This window comes from Tenebrio molitor, chromosome 1 (genome assembly GCF_963966145.1).
Source record: "Tenebrio molitor chromosome 1, icTenMoli1.1, whole genome shotgun sequence".
Lineage (NCBI taxonomy): Eukaryota > Metazoa > Arthropoda > Insecta > Coleoptera > Tenebrionidae > Tenebrio > Tenebrio molitor.
Genome location: NC_091046.1, coordinates 35,076,560 through 35,099,902, shown reverse-complemented (window position 1 = coordinate 35,099,902; position 23,343 = coordinate 35,076,560). Strand labels below are relative to the sequence as shown.

Below are 23,343 nucleotides of genomic sequence, written 5' to 3'. Positions count from 1 at the left end.
TGAATTTGTTGTTACCTAAGCGACCCTTAAAGCTTTAGTGTTTTAAGGGCCCTTTTTCGCACGCATTTTAGTGTCAAAAACCGGGATTATGATTCAGGTATAATAAAAAATATTTTTTTCGATTTCCAAAGCTTCTAAATTCTCTATTATGCAGGACTAGATATTGGTAATGAGTGATCTTGTATTTTGTAATAATATGTACGATTAGACGTAGCTGTCATGACAATTTCATACATATATTTCAAAGTAATTGACCTGTTAAGTGCCACTTTCAAAGGCCGCCAAATCAACAAATAAGTCCAATAGAATTTTTTTAAACATTTTTCTGACGTTTACGGTAATCTCTTCTACACCGTAGTGCATCGTTAGTCCGCCATTTTTGGGATAGCCTGTATATGCGCATATTTTCTTCATTTTTTAGTGCATATAATCCGAGCTTTATTTATACCTAATACTTCTAGGTACCATAATGATTATCAAACCAAACCCGCGAAATTAAAAGAAATGGCAATGTCGTGATCGTAATTGAAACAGTAAAATCCTATATTGTGTGTTTTTTATATCAAGCGATCCATTGGATTTGTTATTAAATTTGGCGGTGGAACTGAAGCCGTAGGTAGGTCTTTTTGAATCGATACACTTATTTAAATATCTAAAACGATAAATCGATAACAATCAAATCATGTTAAAAAATCAGTGGAGTTAAATGACGGGCCTGTTTGTGCTTAGGACAAAATGGTGAACATTTTCAGCTCTTTTTAGAAAATAACACTTTCGAATAAATTAAATCATATTTTTTTTCTCGATTTTTTTCTGATGTTAATGTCAACTTTTTTTACACATTCAAATGCAGAAAAAAAAGCTTTACAAGGCTAAGAAATGTATAGTGTACTATTAAAAAAAAAAGTTGACTGTCTTAACTTTGACACATGTCATCATAGAGAAGATTTGACAACGTAATCTATTGTAGTTTCATAAGCGATTTACAAATATACAGGGTGATTCATCTTTTACCGCCGGTGGCAAAATTGACCTTAAAAATTATGATTTCACTTTCATATTTTGCAGACCTAATTTATTATCCATAAGGCACATATCAAAAAATGAAATTTATAAGTTAATTAGGTCAAATTTTGCCATTTTCTCAATTATTAATTGTTTAATTTATTCAACCTTGTAGCATATACACACTCAGGTATTTTCACACAATTTTACCATGTTAAATTAATTTTAGCGTATGGTATTATTGAAATAAACGCATTTTGATATTCAAAGTTGTATTTGCTTCATGATTTACGACATAATGTCCAAATATCTTAACAATAAGATTTATTAGAGGATTTTTATTGCCACAGCAGGGGGTCCTTTGTAAAATCGAAGAAATTCGCCTAAGCAGGTCAGTTTTACAAGGTAGTCATTGTTAGAGAAAATTTACAACACTAAAAGCCAACAACCATCAATAAAAGCAACTTTTCCATTAAAATCGATTTAATTCAAAAACTATCAAACATTTTTCGAAACGGATTGCAGATATTGATTTTATACGCCATTAGCCACATTCTGATGAAAAAATTTGAACATAATTTTTTTTTGAAAAACAGTTTTTTATAAATTTCTGCTCAATAAAAATTTTTTTTTTAATAAATTATACCGGTCAAAAGTAAATTTTTCGACAAATGAACTCTGTAAATTTTATACATTTTTCTGGATTCTTAAGGGTCACTTTGCCACCGGCGGTAAAAGATGAATCACTCTGTATATGGTTTGCTATACTTTTTTCTTAAAATAAAAAAGATATAGGGGCGCGAATACCAATCTGAATTACCTGGTATATAAAACTGAATGTCTATTTGTTTGTATATTTTGTATGCAAATCTACAGTTTTACTCCGATCTTGATGAAATTTTGTACACTTGATCTTCAAAACAAGAAGAAAATTACTGTCTACTTTAATTTTAAAAAAACCAACACCTACTACCATTTTCAACCCTGTTAAGAAAAAAGACAGTTTTTTCGAGTTGGAAATACCCTCACCTTCGCCGCTTCACCCCTATTTCATCCTCTGAGTATATCGTCACCTTCGCCGCTTGACACCCACAAAAAGCAACCCCTATTATCATTTTTAAGCCTGTTAAGCACAAAAAGTTGGAAATCGCGTTTGCATGATATGTTCAGGTGTCATAGTTACATTTGGTTGTTTATAAAAGTAGCAATTTCGCAAAATGTGTTTGAATGATTGTGTTTTACCGGAAGATGTCTTAAATGAAGCAGAACAAGCTTCAAATAGCTTAATACCGGAAAAATCAAAACGAGACAATCAAATAATAGGAGGATCTAAATAAGGTTACAACTGAAAATAAAAGTGTTATGTTGGCGTATTTTCATGAATTGGTAAGTGATCATAGTGTTAGTTTCTTATCGTATTGATCTTTTTGTTTATATAGTCGAAGAAAAAAGTAGTCTACAGTAAAGTTTTAATTATTCTTCCTAAAAAGACAAACTTCATATTGAAATTACTGCGTTTATCACAATACATGAAAGTAGAAACATAATTTTAAAACATTCTGAAATTTGCGGGCGAAGCCGCGGGTAAAAGCTAGTTGTTTAATAAAATAAACATTACCATTGTAATTTTTCTCCCCTCGAATCCTTAATTCGACATTTTCTGTTTTACAATTGTCATTAAATGTGACGTTTGTCGCGATGGTTCAAAACTAGACATGCCTTGACAGTTCCACCGCCAACTTTAATAGTTTAATAACAAATTCAGTGGATCGCACGGTACAACATGGCGGAATCGTACCTACTTAAAAATTATCTGTCATTTATTTTAATGCATCCAACTACAATTAGTGTAGTCGTAATCCTAATGCCTTCACTTGAAGCATGGGAGACAACTCGCATATGCCCCAAAATACATATCTGCGTACTCCTCAACAGAATATTCGGGCATTGTAAACGATTGTATCTACCTAATCTTCGCAGGCGACGGATAAAAGATAGATCAAAATAAAATGTAAACTTTGACAGTAGTAAATTTCGAATCGTTATTCGTTACCAAGCAATCATTTTTACGTCAAAACATATAAGATTTTTTCGTGCACAAAGCAATATTTCAGCAGTGCAGTCCCAAAACAGCAGGGAACAATTTTATTTTCAGAAAACCGTTTAATTTAGATCCAAAAACGGTATAAAAATTTTCGACCACATTTTCCCTGATAATCTCACCCTAACACACCCTGTATACAATACGAGGTTACAGAAGGTTGCATTGCTCTAATTAATTTTTAAAATGAGGCTTGCTGCATACATTTTTGAGTAATCTTTATTAGTACCTACCTCATCATGTAGACTACTCCTCGTCGAATAAATCTATGCAGCGTCCATAAATTCTATCGTCCAGTATCATAGAGTCAAAGTGTCAAAGAGTTTATGCGGAGCATGTAATCTAGTTTGACGAGAACACTATTTGCAGTTTTTTGTTTAGCCAACGCTCGAACCTTTACTCTCACTTGTTTCGATTAGTGGCGCCATCATTGTTCGTCGGCTGAACCAAATTTAAACCTGACAGTAGAGAAACACTGCTGCACACCACCGAACCAACCGAGTCTAATCAGCTTCAGATCAGTCAGTCGAGCAAGGATGTTTGGTGTGTGTAGTAGTAGTTAGAGGTGCGTGCGTTATTTAAATAATTACTGACCTTTAATAGTGACCTCTTAAAAACAGTAAACACCAATTGGCGGCAACTTATTTAAAATAAAGTGGCACCAAACAAATTTATTCTTTATCAGGAGTAATACTTTCAAAGGTCAGTATGTCATATTTTTTGTTATTTTTCGGTTGAAGAGTAAACAACAAATCGAAATTTAAACTGTAGCACTGATAAAGAGACTCGCATTAAACGTGGTGATCGCTTTTTTACGAAACAATAAACCTAGGGTATAAATTGGAAAAGGAGAATTAAATAAATATAAAATTGCGTAGACTTCTTATCGATCATGCTTACCACGGCTGTATTGTTGGATAATTAACTATTGTTGCAGTTATGTAAATAAAAATAGAACTTGTAGCCCACACAAGGTACCGCTATGTTTGTTTTAATTATTATCATCATTCTTCCCCAAATATCTATTTTATTTTTATACGGTATTTTTTCTTGTAAATAGAGTGTTCGTTTACTTCTACATACTTTGAGGAATTGGATGTAATTTCACCAATATTTGGACGAAATCACGAAGTTGCGCATTTTGTGCAAAAATGATCAATGAAATTTGTGTTTGTATTCACCTTCATGAAAGTTAAGATCAATACTTCAGTGCAATTTGATCCCTATTAGTGTACCCCAACGCAAATAATGAATTTATTCCTGCAGGCGTACCCTTTCCATTTGAAAAACCTTTCCGCATTTAATTCAGATAACGTTGAAGTTTTGTTTGTTGCTTGTGGTTATAACCCATTAACCTTGCATAATTTAAATAATTTATTGTAATGCGAAATATGGTAGTGAACTCATATTAAGAGTTAATTAGCTCGGACAGGCGACGTTTTAGATAGGATTACATATGTATATGATTTACCGGATAGCTTTAAAATATTCTTCCTCAAGATCCAAGCTCTTTGAATAACGTGAATAGAGTCCATCTGTGTGAGCAGTTCTGTATTTTGACTACCGACATGAGGATTAACTAATACCGAAAAATGTACACTTGAAGTTATGTGATACTGATAAGCCTGTCTATCGTCTGTTGTTAAGACGTTTACAGTGTTATACAATTTCATTATCAATATAATCGACGAGATTATGTGCCAAGTCAGATTTTGCGAACTCTTCGACATTTCGGGTAAATTTTTTAGCCGTGTCTCACATCCTGTTGGAGTAATCAATAAGGCGAAAATATAATGAAATCTAGTTAAATTAGTCATTCCAAATTTGGTAACTCCACGATTTCACTTTTGGCTCATCCTGAATCTGCCAGCGAGCGAAGACAAGAACAACATAATTGAAACTGATGTGTTCTCGTTTTTCGCGTCGGATTTTCGTCTTTGGAAATGACGAATAAAGCGAAAATAATTTCGACGTGTTTTAACGAGGATTTAGTTGAAGCCCTTCCATCTGTTCATGATAAGTGCCCAGTACAACTTCAATTAAAATGTTAAACATGATGTAACACGACGCAACTAAGCGAGAGCGCGTGCAAAGCATTTTAATTGTTCACGAGCCAACGACTCTTGTAAATTTAACGAACCCTTCCTCTTCAGATGGAACGAGCAAAAATGCAACCCCGGATTTGCCGCAAATAAAAAACGCCACTCGTTTAGAACCAAGCCGAATATATTATCATCGAGAAACTCGCATGAACTTTTCTATTTGCAAATCGACTGTTGCTCCACTTTTGTAATCGTCAAGAGATCAACCGGACCGTTTGTTTCATTGTAGCCTGTCGCTAAGAAAGTCGGATATTTAGTAGAAATCGAAACGCAAGTGCATCTCGTTTACAAGAAAACTGACATTTCAAAACTGCAATATATGGGTGGAAGTTCGTGAATGAACTAGATGTGTTCTTGTAATTACCGACAATTGAAACAGACTTTCTATACGATCGCTGGAAGGTATCTACTACAGCTTCCTCTCCTCGCCATTGCCGAAATTGTGCGAAAGCATGATGGATCGAATGACGGAAGTCGCAAGGATTTTTTTTATTGTTATGAATTTAGTCGATACCGCTTTGATAAGCCGTTATCTGAGTGAATCAGCTTCGATACCTTGACGTCTAACCGAATAACACATTTTCGATCATTCTAGTTGGTAGTGGTTCTAGGTATTCACTATTATTGTTGGCTGCTAAATCTAAGAAACGCGATGATTAAATAGTTTATAAGGCCAAGAAGACGCCTCCCGGCAAAAGACGAACAACATTCGTTTAACGCATTCCAACCAGTTCTTAAATAGAAGAAGAAGGTGTCGTAACAATCAATTAAATTCCTGAACAATCCTGTAACGTAAATTCCCACAATATCTAGGACAAGACATTAGGTCCCACAAGTGAATTATGTAAAGTACGTTGCATGAGCGCTGTTTTTATGAATAATTGGGACGTCAAAAAGCTATTATTTAATACACACTGTAATAAAGAATCATGTATCTACACAATTGCTTTCGTAATAATTATCATCATCTGTACTGTATCTGTGCAATGTGCAATCGTGTAGGTCTTCAGTTTTGGCCTAGTAAATCTGGTTTTGTACCATTCGAGTCCGTGCGTTTTTAATGGACTGTTCGGCGATTGCGAATAAAATTGTCACTCGACATGTTTGCAATTAGTACCGATTTTTGGATACGCCCGGGGATATTCCGCGGATTGATGGAATTCGATTTACTTGGTAAACCTTGAAAATGAGAGTGATAAATCCTCAAATTTTCCCAACCAATATTTACACGCGACTAAAACCTCTTTTGCCTGGATAATTTGTGTTTGTCGCGAAGACAAACCGGCGAGACCTGCTTGCTTGCCTCAGAAAATAAGAAGAAGAATTGCTAAATAAAAACAAAATATTTTCTTTCTCTGCATCAGCTTTCAGATAAAACACGGACTACAGTTGATACGTGTAATTTGTTTCGCTACAAAATACCTAAAGCGATTTTTCTTTCGCCAAGCGTGCCGTTAACTATCTAGGTTTGCGTTGCCTCGACTTAAAAAAAGCTCTGCCACTTCTTGTCAGGTATATTCTCGATTCCTTTTTTACCTGCACGTCGATAAATTTAATGATACACCTGTTTAACAGGACCTTCATAAATTTTGAAATGAAAACAAACTTAACGGTGTTTCTCTATTCCATCAGCGGTGACTCCTTATTGGGGAAATGCTTAAATAGTAAATCAGCTTGTGGTGTTCACTCAAGCGACACTCCACCTTGAAATTACTCCAAATTGTTTGAAAATTAATACATACTTTGCAACATCTGCACGATTAGTAAATACGGGGCGAGCAAAAAGAGAAATCAATTATTGTGATATCAATTAAGTATAATTCATTAAGGATTGTGAATGATAATTTCACCATTTCACTAATGTACCAATTAAGAGATTCGTAGGAAAGGTGTGCTCCCACGGACAGTAAAAGTAAATTGGAGTGTTTTATTCTAACACAAGTCTGCGTAATTATTTATTCCTAAAAATATTTATATTCATCGACTTTTGCTTTTAATAAGTCTGCGCTTTTTACCCAAACAAGTGTAAAAATTTAATTGTATACAATTTCTACATTCAAGGACCAATTTTGACTCATTTCCATAAAAAGGGGAAATTTTTTGTATTTATTTCAGTGTTTGTCTCGTCCAACATGACCGTGATTTCTTTTGCCTTTGAGTTTAATAAATTGTTATTAACGTTAACACCACAAAAACTACAATTTGATTCAGAACACACTAATAATTTTTATCCTTCACTGAATCATTCTAAGGACGTGGCGAGTAGTTCTGCTCTCCGAGTTTACGCTTTGTTAGTTTCTTATGCAGCCTAAATATAAATATGAGCAAAGTCTTAAAGTTCACACTGAATGTGCTCCACCAGATAGAAATCAAATTTTACCGAGACTGTGGAAATAATAAATGCGTTTATTCGAAGTGTTTATGTTAACGCGTCAGAGTGTTGATAAATCCGTTTATAAAATGACAATAATGTTGTGATTGGCAATCTGTATCAACAAGTGTCGAAATGAAACATAATCGTGATAAACCGAATTGGAATTTCGTTTTTGCGAAAATGTTTACAGCTTAATTTTGGAACGATTTACCCTGTTGTCAGAATAAGAAGTGGAACTCTAATTTCACATGACGAATAAAACCTTCATCTCTGGGGTTTAACCTCTTGTTGAAAGTATTTTTTGGCAAGCTTATGAATTTTGCGAGGATTACATGTTAAATATAAACCACATTTCTCTCTAATGTTTCACAAAATGTTTGATACTGTTTTCGTCACGCTTAAATCATTTTTTTTGTAAAACTGGCATCATTTAATTTAACCCTGGAACGGTACCCATCAAAAAAACTCCATAAACGGTACCCTGGGGTACAAATGTACCCCAATTAAAAAAAATATATTTTCCAACTGAAATTAGATTTATTAAAATATTTAACAAGGGAGAGTTAAATATCATCCTTAATTAACACAACAACAAAAATTATATGTATATAATTTGAAAAAATCAGTAATTTGGGCACACCTTTTTGTGGTGTTGTATACAGTTAAACTGATTGCTGGTGGTGCACCGAGTTCCAGTTTTTCGGTTTTGGTCCTGGGACAAAGTGTACACCAAACAGAGGATTGTTGAGCAGAATTTGGGGCTTCCTCAGGTAGTTCAGTTTTAGAATTCGTCTGATAATTTCGCGAAGGTGAGACGGCAAATTCGACGTTTCAAGACTCGCAGTCATGTGAGTGTGATTAGATCTATCGAAATTTTTTTAGGGAAGACCTTCTATGTATTTGGGAACTCTTCCTTTCTTGGTGTATTAGGATTAGAAAAAAGCACCATATGGATCAAATTTCAACGGTGTCAAGCAAATTATAAAAATTCGAAAAGTCTAGCGCTTCTTTTTCTTTCGCGATTATTATCATTAGAAAAATTAGCCATGCTAAATAATACAAATTGGTTAGCTATACATTGAAATGTGCTACCATAAAAATGAAATTTAGCACAAATGTCCTAATGTTCAACAATTTTATACCACTCTTATTTTGGTACCCTGGGGTACATATGTACCCCAGAATGCCTGAGAAAAAAAAACAACACCTGCTAGGATGACAACTATTCGTTATAAATTTAAGTTAGTTTATGTAGTAAAAATATGAGGAGTTACAAATAGCTGCTGCCATTAATTAAAACGTAACACAACTTTAAAAAAATCGTGGGGTACTCCAGTACCCCGGGTACCGTTCCAGGGTTTTAACGCCGTGGAAAGAAGCGGATCATTTTCTTAACTTAGACAAACACCATTATCAGCTGATTTAATTTTTATTGGAAAGTTGACCGTGAGAGTTTTTTTTATTTATTTTGCCACTCCGCCTAAGGTGTGAAATGTCCACAATGATTTACGTTTCGTTATTATCTGCAACATGTAAACAAAAAAGGGTGAAAGTATAATAAATGTTTCTGTCTGCTCCTATTTTCAGTTTTGATTTACTAATCGCTGTCAGTCATTTTCAGTTTATTTAGTATGATCAAGAAAATTTGTAATCGAGTCAGCCTTGGAGATGAAACCGCATATCTTCTCTCACTGACGTATTTAATTGTGGCATCTAAAGTTACGTGACTATATAGAAGACTTTAACACAATTAATTCTAGTTACAAAAAATGTAATCTACTCAATTTTTTAAATATAAAAGTGCAGTTTTTACAACTAATTCTTTGAGATTAATGTATATTCTCGCTAGATTCTTGGTAGACATTTCGTTGTAATTTGCACCACGACTCCACACGTTTACATGAAACGTCAACAAACAACTTGCTTCGTGCATTCAAGTTTTCTAACAGTTGTTTATGCAATATATGTTGCTATAATGTAATGAAATAAATGTCCTCCTGATAGGTTTCTTTTGAACTTCTACTAATTTTTAATAATAAAACCTAACTTAAAAGTTATCACTTCCTCCATTTTTTCTTCTGTTTTAATTTTATTTGACAATTATCGGTGCAGATTCATCACGGACATCTCCAAGGGTGACTCGACTGTATCGAGTGTCTAGATAAATACATATCTGATGATCGGTGTTGAGTGTTTTGGAAAATTTCATTTCATTGGCCGGCATAATTTTTGTTACGTTTAGTTACGTCTCAAACAGACCATTGTAAGAGAAATAAATCTCATAAATGCCTTTGGTACGGTAGAATAAACCATTTTGTAGCATTGGATATCGCTTAACTTTGAAAATATATTTTTTATGAAAATGTAAATCATAATCACAAATTGGAGTTAAGGATGAACTGGAGTAACAATCTCAGGAAAAAGTTGCGGAATTCTTATAATGCTATGAAACGTTTATTACGAGGAATCAATATTTGAAAAAAAAGTTTTTAATTTTTGGAAACGAATCAGTTGCAAGTAAATTTTGTGTTTATTTTCTTGATATTGAGATAATTACATACATGTGATTTAAAATCTTTTGACTAAGACTACGTAAAAGTAAACAGAAGCACATTGAATTCAATTTTCATTAAAGTTCTTAACGTAACTGTAGTAAAACGTGCGATATGAGTGTAATATTGCATACCAACGTCAATTATATCCATTTTGTTCACTTTTTATTGAAATTAAAACAGGTACATAACCTCAAAAACCGTGTTTTTCCACATATACATAATTAGCGATTACATGGAAAATCATCGACCAACTTTTTTTGTAAATTGATTAGAAAATTCTACGATATCGATACTTCATGTGTGAAAAATTTAAGAAAAATTGGCCATTTTGAAATATGTTGTTTATCAATTTATATACGAGCATTGATCGATTTCTCATAAGAATGCATGTAAAATATCCCGAAACTTTAAAAGGTAATAACTTTAAAATTCCCCGATCAATTTTTTTTAAATTTGGCACAATACTTTAGCATGGATAGAAGGACTCTAGTACCAATTTTGAGCAATTTTCGCCGTTTTTCAATGTTACTCCAGTTCATCCTTAAACTTGGCAGCAGTTGCAATTCATAAGCTACATCCTACAACAACGGGAAATATATAATAATTTGTGACAAAGCCACTCTTCACCAGATTTTTATTTAGACATCTGATATGATTCGTTTTGGCAGTATGCACATGTAACCAGAAATCGTTGTAACAAAAAGGTTCGTTACTTAAAAGACCTTACACTGTCTTTCTTTTGGTTTTCCTCTTTTGTCAATTTTATTTCACTATTTCTCAAAACTATTTCATATTTACGTCACTTTGACATTTAATAAAGATAGGAAATAGTTTTGAGAAATAGTGAAATACAATTGACAAAAAAGGAAAACCAAAAGAAAAATATGTACTTTTGTACCTTTACCATAAATTTAATTAGTTTGTTGATATGTGATCAAACAAAACATTTTTTTTTCTTTTAAAGTAACTGGTATTGTCAAAAACAAATTTATCAGGTCAGAATCATCTGGAATACTTAATTAATTGTGTGTGAATTTTATTTTTAGTGAAACGGTGTCAAACACACAGTAGGCACGTTAATTTGAATGTAAACCAATGTATTGTTTATGGAAATTAGAGTTACTTTTTTTTGTTAAGATGTACCTAATTATTGATGAAACAATCACATATGTATAGGATTCCTTTACAAATATGTACATATAGCTGTTTTATAATTTCTGTTTTTCTAAGACTAGTTTCATGCCTGCAGAAAAGTACGCAAGTAATCTAGAAACGCATATGTGCAAATCATGCCTTGAGCTTGAAATAACTTCTCACCTCTCTGTGATAAAAATTTAAAAAGTCGACGTAAGTATAAGGTTTTAACAAGTTATTAATAAACATAAAATGTGATTGCTCCTTTGTATTTTGAATATTGGGTGAAACAATAATAAACTTTAATTGTCCGGAAAAGTGGGTTGTGTTTAATTTTTTTCTCATAAATTTTTTAAACGTTTTCATTATCACCTGTTACTCAAAACATGTATCGGTGTTCATTTAAATTGATCCTCAAAGTTGGCGTTGAAGAGTCGATTGTGAATGCACCACTCGTCAGTCTGCAGTGTCTGCACACTAAAAATACAAACAACGCAAAAAGTGAGGTTATATTAATTTAAACAGCTGGTCCATGATCTGTTCTGTAACTGTAATCCTGCAATCGACTCTTCAACGCCAACTTTGAGGATAAATTTAAGTGAACACCCGATATATTGGTGTATTTTTAAGGTGAATAGTAAATAGTGGAGAATTTACGTCAAAGAAAAACACGAGAGAATTAACCATTGACGCTGGTTTTTGCCAGAAAGCTACATTAATACAAGAATTTTCTTCTTAATATCACCGTTTTTCTTTCTTATCCATTTAAACAACCATAAAAGTTTAATCGTATTCAGTTTTCATTTGTTTAAAATATGTGCCTCCACGGGAAGAAGAATAAAATGAGTGTGCAACAGAATAGTAGAACAATTGTTTCTAAGGCAAGTACCTGGTTTATCTGTTCTGTTAAGTAGTTTTGACACCTACGAAGAACCATATTCCGTAATATCAAATATAAATGCAACCTTTTTAACAATAAGACGTAACTAACGGTTCAATGTCGATTCAATTCTGCACTGTAGTCACACAATGGTTTGTATTCGAAAGCCGTTACCAATGAATTGACCAAAGAAGCCACCTTGAACATTCAAGCACAAATTACGTGGGTTACGTAAACATTGTAATTTCGAGTGGCATTTCTAATGCGGTAATAATTCCCCGTTTCTCAAATCAAGCAATTAGGAGACACGTCACGAATTAACAGTCGTCATAACGTTCGTAGGTTGGTCAGTCGCTCAACTATAACTAATCTCCCATTGCGATCTGCTCATTGAAAATACAGCTGACCATTAGTGGTTAGCTGCAAGATACAGGTTGCTGTACTTTCTGACATTTTATTTATAGAAACGGTTACCAAGAGCACGAGCCATTTTCAGTACACCAGACACCTGTATCAACCAACACATAATATTATCGTAATCTCGTTTTCACCTTGATGCATATCCTTTCGTTGACTTGTTCGTATAATATTGTCGTTCACGCCTTTTTTTTTATTAATTATTCCTTCCGCGACGAACGTCGAACAGTTAACAATACCGATCGACCCACATCCTGACGATGCTAAGTCATTGAATAAGCGACTCTAGTCGATATCGGTTGCTAGATGTTTGCCTTTAATATTTATAGTGGCGCGTTGGATAAACAGCGATAAAGCCAAGGGACAATAATGGCCTTCTGCAGCTTTGTCAATAAGACAGTCAAAGGAACAAGGTCCATTTGCACCCTTTGTGATGATAACATTAATTTCGACTAGACGTTAATATCGCTGAGTAGACTGAACGCACAGCACAGCCATCAACCTTTTGATTTATCTGAACCGCATCAGTACGCACAAGAAGTTGATTCGTGTCCATTACCCTTCGTAAATGCAGGTATATTCTGAGAAGCAACCCAGCCTGGAATTCCCATATTTCAAAGGTACAAAAAATTTTCCAGTGGGTTGTTCAATATTAAATTGTCGGCCACAGTTTTATGCCGTATTTTAAGGCAACCGCAAAGATTTTTCAACCACAAAATGTCTAGAGCCATGAACAGTAAAAATTAAGAAACAGGTGCAAGAAGGTGTAGAGTATAAAAGCCACAATTTGATGCAATTAAATGTAGAAGAAGGGTTGAGATTGTTGGTCGACTACTAAACATTTGTGGAAATAAATGTTTTACATTTTCCAAAAAAAAAAATGCTTATGATAGTACAGCGTGATCAACAATGAGTCTGTTGGCAATGAAACAATTGAAAAGTACTGGTGTTTTTTGTCTCGTAATTGGCACTGACCGGATTTTTTAACTAGAGATGACATTAAAAACATTTTTGGTTATGCCGGTTATGTTTATGCGATTACAAAAATGAACTTTTGATGGTAAATTTCAAATTTGCCAAATTTCATTGTTATCAACACACTCAGTCATCTTGATCACACCGTATATAATTTTTTATGCATTAAATGTAATAAAACTTTGCGATGCGTCATTTGCTTTATTTTTAATCTGCAATTATAATCTTGAACATTATAAATCGTAAACATAAGAAATAGCTATTTGTACAATAAGTTAGGAAATGTGATTTTTTCCGTATTTGGCATGGGATTTTTTATGGATGCCGTGCAAGAAAAAACGAAAAAAAAAGAATTTGCTACGTATTGCACACATAATTTTTTCTACTGGAGTTTGGAAAACAAATTAAGTTGGGATATTTTTAAGATCCTATTAATTATTTGTAAATTAAAAAGCGGAATCATGATTGTTCTACTTTCGTTATTGTAGGGAAGCAATTTTGTTTATAAAAAAATAAAATTTGTGAAGGCGTTTAAGTTGTTCGCTCGAGTAAATTTACGGAAATTCTATTAAAATGTCTGATACAAGTGAATCGTTTGATATTGAAGAATATGCAAAACAGGCCGAATACCTGAAAAGTAACAGTTCACACCAATATTGAACAACGTTTTTCGTATTAGTTGAAGCAAAGTCTTAAAATAATATTAATTACATAGTTGTAAATTTTGATGTTATCTTTGACAGATTTCAAGTTTCGTATCTCAGGAAACGATCAAAATTGAACTTTTCGAGTTGAAATATTGTTTTCGCCCTTGTTAGGAAATATTCCAGTTTTCCTAACTCAAATTAGTATTCAGATATGTATGTACTCGTATGTTGGTTTTCCACACTCTAATAGAAAATAGTAGTTTATTTGACGAGTTCTTGTGTAAATTGGGTTTTTTTTGGCACGAGTGGGCCAGTTTAAAAGGCGAGTGAAACGAGCGTTTTAAAGGCCAACGAGTGTCAAAAGAGCCCAATTGACACACGAACGAGTTGAATACAACGTTTTTTTGTTCGACGAGCCCCTTAAAGGCTCCAAATGTAAAGGTTGTTTTAGATGTTATGTTATAACATTGACAATACTGCCCGAAATTTTATTTCCGCAACTGTACATATAGTAAATTCAAAAAACTCCTGGACTGTTAAAATTAAATTTTATATAAAATGCTTGTTTTGACTGTACTTGGGTATAAAAAATTTTCACTAGATTGTACCCACGTCAAAATCTAGTTACAAAATATAGTTAGGTTATGTTTTCCTTTTTAATCATTGAACTAAAAATGTTTTGAAGACTTGAAACGAAATGCAGCAACTAAAAGAACTGGAGCAATTTAATCAAATTTATAAAAAACACAAAGAAAAATAGACAAACTGAAAACAGGTAAAAACTAAACAATAACCAAAATTGAAAATCGCTTCCCATACCTGTCTGAGTCAGATTCCGCTAAGGTGGAACATCTCTAATGCCCAGATAGTTAACCAATCAGATTTAATTAGGTTTTCATTTTAACAATGCAAAATGCTGTTTCTCCACTGTTGGGTTAAAATCAGAAACCTCTTTTTGTTGAAGGTATGGCTTTATAATACAATGATTTGTTATGGCCCTCTTCTCTCCCGCCACCATAGTTCGTTTTGAATTTCCAATCGTGTCATTTGCACACGTCAGACTATAAAAAAAATATTGTTTCTAAAATGTTTGATCGTTGAATTTCATATGGAAGAACATTTATCTTTAACTTTCTCAGTGACTCATAGAAACTGTCGAGGGTTTAAGAAGTGTGTCCTTTACATGTAAATTCGCATAAGTGGTGTAGCCACTTTGCAATTTGACCACAAATGATTTAATGAATGTCACAATAGTAACAAAAGAAAAACTGTAATCAACATGAAGCAGCAAATTGATATGAAAAATGTCTTTAAATAAAGGGTAATATTTTAAATTGTTTACCTAATACATACATATGTATTTTTAATTACACCTTTCTATTTTATGTTTGGTATGTTATCTGTTGTGTTGCTAATGAGAATGACCATGGTGGTCAAAACAAAATTATAAATAAAAAACTTACCTACATGCATTTCGCATGTTTTTTTGAACATGGATAACAGTGGTAAAGTAGAATAAAATGGGAAGAATACACTTAAACAATAATGTTAAGGTAGTCCCTTTGAACTGTTATTCAAAAAGGAAAAGTTTTCTTATGTTAATATTTTAGAGAATGGCAAGTTTCATTGCGTTACCACTAGTTATCAGTAATTTCAAGATCTTGAGCACATCTTCAACCCAAAATTAATTCGTGTGGCATTTTTTGTCAGCATTTCTATACCGGGTGTTATGGAAGTCCACGTAATAAAAACCACCAATAGCACTCGTTAAAATAAACATTTTTTTATTTATCAATTTTTCCGCGAATTCTTCCAAACAAAGTTAAAATTAAATATAATTTGAACCCTCAAATTCATACCCGCTCATGTGTTTACACATCCATTGATAACGAAGCACGGAAAAAAATTACTCGAATGAAAAACAGTAAAAACTGTTAGTAGACTCCAGTCGCCTCGTGAAAGGACATTAGGTGGGGATGTGCAGCAACGCTATTTCGTTCGTTCGTTCCATTATTAGCAGAGACAACTTTATTAGTAAAAAAGAGTGGTTGCTATTGGTTGGATATTTGGACTGCGCAAGTTTCCCTCACCAAATGTCCCTTCAGCCGCTAACAGAACTCTACCTGTTAGAACAGCGATCGTTCTTTCTTCAAAAAACTATAAAGTTTTTACCGCACAAAAACATTTTCACTCGCTTTTTCGTTTCAGTTGATGATTATCATATGAGCGAAGTGTCAAATTAGGGGTTAGAAAAATGTTAAAAAAAATATTCGATCAAAAAAAGATCAATGTGTAAAAAAAAGTTTATTTTAAAGAGTATAAATTTCATATCTACCTATGTTGGTTTTCAAATCTTGTACAATTATCATGGTGCATCCAAAGAATTTATTCTAAATTTGATTTTGACTAACTTAAAGCTAATATGGTAATCTTAATATCCTAATACATAGTTGTATATTAGTATACGAGTTTAATAAGACGCTTTATTATGACATGAGTGTGTTTAAAGCACGACGAGCGTAGCGAGAAGTGCTTTAATGGAACGAATGTGATAATACGTCTTATTAAACGAGTATAATATACTATTTTATCTACTTTGCTTTACTAATCCCTGAAATTTCGGCTGGGTTTCGCGTGGGTTGATAATAGACATTTTTCACAAAAATGTAAGGTTATATTTACTAAATTTACTTCGTAGCTTCATTCGTTACCTTGACGCCTGACATCAAACGGCTGCTGTTACCAATATGTATAACAAAAGCTAAAAATTGCCAAAAAGAGTTTAATAATATGCTTCATTATTAAACTGTTTTCGGTATAATTATGAGCCTATTTGTAACTCAAAGTAGATAAATTATTATATTACTTCACTGTACAATAAGTATTGTCGCGAGAAAAAAAAACTGGTCGTGAAAATCATGCTTTGTGCGATGGAAAATGTTCTTTTGTAAAACGGTTGTAAAGGTCTTCATAACCTATCATCATGTGGTATTTTGTCATTTTTTTAAATAATAATTGAAATTGTTTTGACACTTTGTTGACGTGGTCACAATCAGGCAGGGATTTTTTTTTAATTTGTGACAATCTAACCAAATTTTGAAATGACATTGACGACCAGAATTTTTTGCTCGCGACGGTACATAATGTCGAATGAAGCACGGCATTTTTCAATTAATTTATCAAATAATTTTCAGGGTGAAACGATTTCCATTGTCACTTGAACCTTGCTAAATAACAAAATTCTCGCAAGCGTGCAGGTGTATCATATTAGAGGATTAAATGAAAATTACACTTCATTGTTACCTATACGTTGATAACCATTGTGTGCCACAATTTTCTGTATGAATAATAATAATATAACAATAGTTACAGTTTTGCTATTCATTTTTTTATACAAATTATGTTTCGGTGGTTAGGCTGGCAGCTAACCTATTGAAATGAATGAATGTTAACTGGTGTTGTAAAGTGAAGCGACTTTCTACAAATTAGATATACAAATCGCCAAAAAGTGTGAAAACAGTTAAATTTTCAAAACGGTTACTCGGAATTTCTTGATATTTGATTATTTTTGATTTACTGGATTATTCACCTAAGATGACGAGCCTGACTGGTGACTAGGTAAAAATGCGACCCAAAATACATTTTACAAAGCATTCATTGTGTTTTGGTATTTAAAAATTAAATCAGGAGTCAAGTAGGTATTCCATTAGTTTGAACGGTATATCTGACATTGCATTTTTCGTTCGTATTTAGTATTTGAAAATGTTTTCGAACGATGACAGAACTGATACGATCCTACTTACCCCTTACTCTTGTGATATTAATTGCTTATTATTGTTAATTAAATCATACTTTGTTGAGAGAGGTATGTTTCTGTCAAAACTTGACATTCATTAGGCTGACGTTAAAAGCTATCAATGTTTTATGTGCATTAGGATAATGTAATAAAGATCGAGATAGCTTTATAAATTGTATTTTGGGTTGCATCTTTACATGGTCAGGCTCGTCAATCGTCATCTTGAATAACCCTGTATGTATATGGATGACTTGATTTTTTAAATACTGGTATAGGTCAAACTTTGTATTTTTGAATAATTAGCACACACATATCTTATTTTTCATTAAAACTTAACAATATAGATACATAGTACATATTTATTAAAAACAAGCCCAATTTAAAAAAAAACAAAACTGTTGTCATTGGTCCATTAAAATTGTACTATCCTTTTAAAGCAATTAACTATTGCTAAAATGTTAAAATGATCGCATACGCATAATGGGGATAGAAAATGGAACAGTGCTGAAGTTGCAGATCTCTTAAAAGCTTTCTAAAGATTTGATGAAATTGAAACTGTTAAAGTCCAAAATCTGGACGGCCAGCAATTGTTTATAAACTACAAAAATTCACCCAATTGTGTGTTAGATGCAGTTGAAAATCCAAAAATTTCGGTTCGGCAATTGGCTTTGAACAACATGAGTTAAAAAAATAATGAAACTCGAAAAATATCAGCCCTACAAATTTAGTTAGGTACTGCAAAAATTAAGCGAAGATCAGTTCGATCGCAGAATTAAATTTTGCGAAACAATATTGCACAGTATTAAGCAGAACGTCAGATTCTTCAACCGTGTGCTATTTTCTGATGCGTCAACTTTCTGCTTAAGTAGACATGTTAACCGCCATAACTATATAATATTGGTCAGACAAAAATCCACATTGTGTGGAGCAGGTTCATATTCAACGTTTACAAAGAGTTGTTTGTCTGTGCTATTATCGGTTATTAATGGAAATTTGACATCTGAAAGATATCTAGAACTTTTGCAGCAACAGGTTCTTGCCGCACGTAAACAAATATTCCCAATCGAAACAATAAGACAGAGTACCACCTCATTTTGTACGTCAAGTGCATCAGTATTTAGATAAAATATTTCCCGGCAAATGGCTAGGGCGGGTGGAGACAACTGAATGACTAGCTGGATCACCCGATTTGATTCTATTAATTTTTCGTGCAAGTCATAAGAAAAATGGAGTTTATAATCAATTGAACATCGAATAATTAGAATAACGCATAAGAAATGAAATATTGGTTCAAATGTTTTAATGGTTTCGTTGCAAAACTTTGTTCAACGTATTCATCACTGGCAGGAAGTTAATGGAGGGCACTTTGAGCATCTGTTATAAAATAAAAAAAAGTGTTCATTTCATGTTAAACATTTTGTTTTGTCATTAGAATTTGTAGTTAACTTTCAGTGTGCCAATTTTACAAGAACTTGACATTAGTTGGGAGTGGTACAGATTCCACGTTAATGGCAACGTTTTCAAAGGCAACTTTTTTTAAGTTGAATTTGTTTGCCAATTTTTTTTTCGAATTTTAGTAAAGAATAAGATTACACATGGTAATTACTGAATTTAGAAAAAAAGCTCTTTTCAAAAATGCTACATTTAACTTTAATTGATACGTATTTATTATTATTAAAACAAATCTAAAAACTGTGGTATAAAACTGAAAAGATTGCAGTAGAATTTAAAAGCTCCTAATCCTGTACCAAATCTCAAGCAGTCTCGACAAATCGTTTCAAAAGATATAACTATATCCATACTTTTTAGCGACCTGTATAGTTTGCTGTAGAATAAAACAAAAAAGCCTATCCAGGTAGTTAACTCACTGGTTTTGATTACATTTTACCTCTTTGACATATCGGGCAGTTGGACTATTCAACCACAAACTTCTCCTTAATTGTATTTTTTTTTTCATCAACGTTTAAGCACATTTATATTTTATATTATCGTAAACTAATCTACTTTATAGAAGCGTTCTTGTAGTTAACTTTACATTGACACGCCGTGACCGGTTCCTATCTGTAATTCAACAAGTCAATGTAGCGAAGCTTCTGAATTTAAATTACAATTGTGTTTTTAAGCACTTCATGCCATTGCAAACACAGTTGATGACAATACGTGAAAACGCCCATATCTATTTCGGTAATTCGTGACTTATTTTTTGTAACTAATTCGCGCAATCTGATGTGCATTCATTCAAAAGTTATTCAGTTAGAGATTGCTTGTAAAATTATTTGCTAGAATTGATTTTGCCGCAATGAAGTCGCCGTGGAAATCATCTGCTCTCTTGGTCTATTACCATGACGAGCTCGGTTAACTGTATACTCATCACTGGACTGCGACTAAAAACCATAGCATACCGTGGTAATTATTCTTATCAAATCACATTCGTTATATAAACGGTACATTATACGTGATGGCATAATCGCATTTGCATAACTTCACGAGTGCATGTTTACACTCCAAGAACCAGAAACTAATCTTTGACTTATACCTGAATCGAATTGCGAAAACACAACGCAAGAAAAGTTATTTTCCAACAGACACCTCTTACGTGACAATGCTGTTTTATTTCTGTTCTGATTTTGTTTGAGCAAACGTTTGCTTTTAAAGTGACACTTTCCGGTTTGATGCATCATAAATTTGGAAACATCTGTTTAATAAAAGAAAATAGGAATTTTCAACGTGTGGATCCCCTTCTTTCGTTGAAAATAAAAAGTTTTATGAGAAAAAAAGCCATCAGTCACACTGAGCTAACAATTTATACATGACACTATCTGAAGGTGTGGCTGCACATTAAAAACATGATAATGTGCCAGTTTGTGAATATGATTTAACTCGCGATCGTAAAGACCGAACGATAAATTTCAAACAGATTATTCTTGCTTGCAGATCCTCCGCGATGGTTCTAAATCCTGCAGAATGGAATTGACGAAAGTATCCCTGTCCGAGGCGTTGGGGAGTGGCAGAAGAAAAAACAAAAGCAACGACACGATGTAACACCAAGACTGACTCTCTTTAAATCTCCAATGGGTGCCAACATGGGCAAAAACACATCGCTGCTTGATGCGTTGCCATCAGGTCAGGGCACCCTCCACGTGGTGATGTTAGGATTAGATTCGGCGGGAAAAACGACCGCCCTTTACCGCTTAAAATTCGACCAGTACCTGAACACAGTTCCGACGATAGGATTCAACTGTGAGAAAGTGAAAGGAATGATCGGCAAAGCCAAAGGAATCAACTTCCTTGTCTGGGATGTGGGTGGCCAAGAGAAATTGCGTCCGTTGTGGAAGTCCTACACGCGGTGCACGGACGGGATAGTGTTTGTTCTGGACAGTGTAGACGTGGAGCGCATGGAAGAGGCCAAAATGGAACTGATACGAACTGTTAAAGCTCCGGAGAATTCTGGAGTGCCCATTTTGGTGCTGGCCAACAAACAGGACCTTCCGGGGGCCCGGGAACCCCGCGAACTGGAGAAGCTTCTGGGACTCACGGAGTTGGGCAGTGGCGGTGGCCATTTGTGGCACGTCCAGCCGGCCTGCGCAATCACCGGAGACGGATTGCAAGAAGGACTGGAAGTTCTCTACGAAATGATTCTAAAACGAAGGAAACTCGCCAAAATGTCCAAAAAGAAGACGAGGTAAAATGCAGCCGTGAGTGCTCGTGTAGTCAATATACTCTTTTTAATTTCGTGAATTTATATCAGAATCCGACTTTCGGTGCAGTGTTTTCTCTAATAATAGCGATGCAGTATCAAAATTAGATTAGTGAGAACTTTCGACACGTCCACTCTGTTGTTTCATGAAAAACCCCTCTGTGATATTCTTATTGAAAACACTGTTGTACAAGCCAGAAGCTTGCCTCTATTTGGGAATAGTGAGTGTTTTATATCAATTTAAAAATGCATAGTTTTTTGGATCTCCCTTGTTATGAAGACGACATAAATTCTAAAGTGTAAATACAAGAGATGTTATAGGAAATTTTTGTATATTGTTTTCTTTCGATGGCATAGATCATAGTATTGTAACAAAAGCACAAAAGAACGATTTCTCCCATTTTGAAGTGTCTGCATCAACAATAGTTATTATATGTAATCTCCTATGCAAGAATCCATTGCAGTTTGTTAAGGTTTTACCTTAATTATAGTTTGCACGCTTGAAAGTGAAACGATGAGTATTATATCATTGTACAATGAGAAAGCAGTGTGAAAAAACACCCAGATGGTTCCCATACGCTTTATTACGTCGAAATGTGCAATTCTAGATCATAAACAACTATTTTCTTGAATAGAATTGACACCCATCTCATCCACTCGTTCATTAGTAGACAATAACAAGTCCATTATAATAAATTAACGGCAAGAAGAAGTTTAAACACAGCATTGGCGCAGTTTTGTTGTTGTTATCGTCATAAGTAAACACTTTCACGGAAGAACTCGGGGTACATCTATTCACGAAGATAGTTTTAATTACCAGAACCAAAGGTGCTCATTTATTTATAAGTAGATTTAGTTGTCATTATCGTAGACATTTCCATTATTACACTAAATTGAGAATGTGGTTTTGCATTTGGGTCACGGTCAAAAATTATATTTTTTCAAAAAACACGATATCAAATAACTCTGAAAACTTGGATTTACATGAGCCATCCATTTACAGCTGTGAAGTACTGAATTCTCAGTTTGAGGTAATAATAATCGGACGACCAAACGTAAACCACGAATTGTTCGATATCGGCCTTTACCCAAAATTTTGCGATGAGTGTATTATTGGTCCTTTATTCCCATGTTATTTTGTTGTTAACTATCCTATTAATGTTAAATTATTATTAGAATTGTATAACTAGAATTACTATTCCTGTTGCTCGCCATGTTTATATAACGTAAATCTGTAAATATGTACCTAAATGTAATATAATTTCTAAACATTATTATTAAACCGTATTTGTTTTATAAACGCAAAGTTTCATTTCGATCCGTGTGTTTCTCCTCTGCACCCTGTTGAGCCGTTTTCAGCTAGTCAAGCACAAAACACGGTCTGAATACAAGTTTTAATAATTGACTACCTGCTGCTTTACAAGAACCAACCATCTGCTCCAGCATTCAAGCCGAGATATTATATCACGGTGCGTAATGTCAAGCTTGAAGCAAGCTTGCTTTCTGTACCAGTGGTGGCCCATCGAGGATGGTAAGCCAAACAACCCGGTTTCAAAATTTTTTCTCATATTGGACTCGTGTTAAATGTGCCACTTTAGATTAGGTGTTTGGCAAATATTCGTACTTAATTACTTAATTGTGAACAGAACTCTTAACTTCC

At 33.7% G+C, this 23,343-nt stretch overlaps 1 protein-coding gene across 1 annotated transcript; it reads left to right on the top strand.

The window, feature by feature from the left end:
* The first annotated feature begins 3,608 nt into the window (after positions 1-3,608).
* Arl4 (ADP ribosylation factor-like 4) lies at positions 3,609-22,983 on the top strand. Its single transcript, XM_069052105.1, has 2 exons — positions 3,609-3,808; positions 20,921-22,983. Exon 2 carries the CDS (start codon positions 21,058-21,060, stop codon positions 21,670-21,672), a length of 615 nt encoding a protein of 204 aa, XP_068908206.1. The 5' UTR covers positions 3,609-3,808; positions 20,921-21,057; the 3' UTR covers positions 21,673-22,983.
* The last annotated feature ends 360 nt before the right edge of the window (positions 22,984-23,343 follow it).

Excerpts from the sequence above, each read along its gene's own strand:
- Arl4 (XM_069052105.1), top strand. The coding sequence starts at position 21,058 with ATGGGTGCCAACATGGGCAAAAACACATCGCTGCTTGATGCGTTGCCA.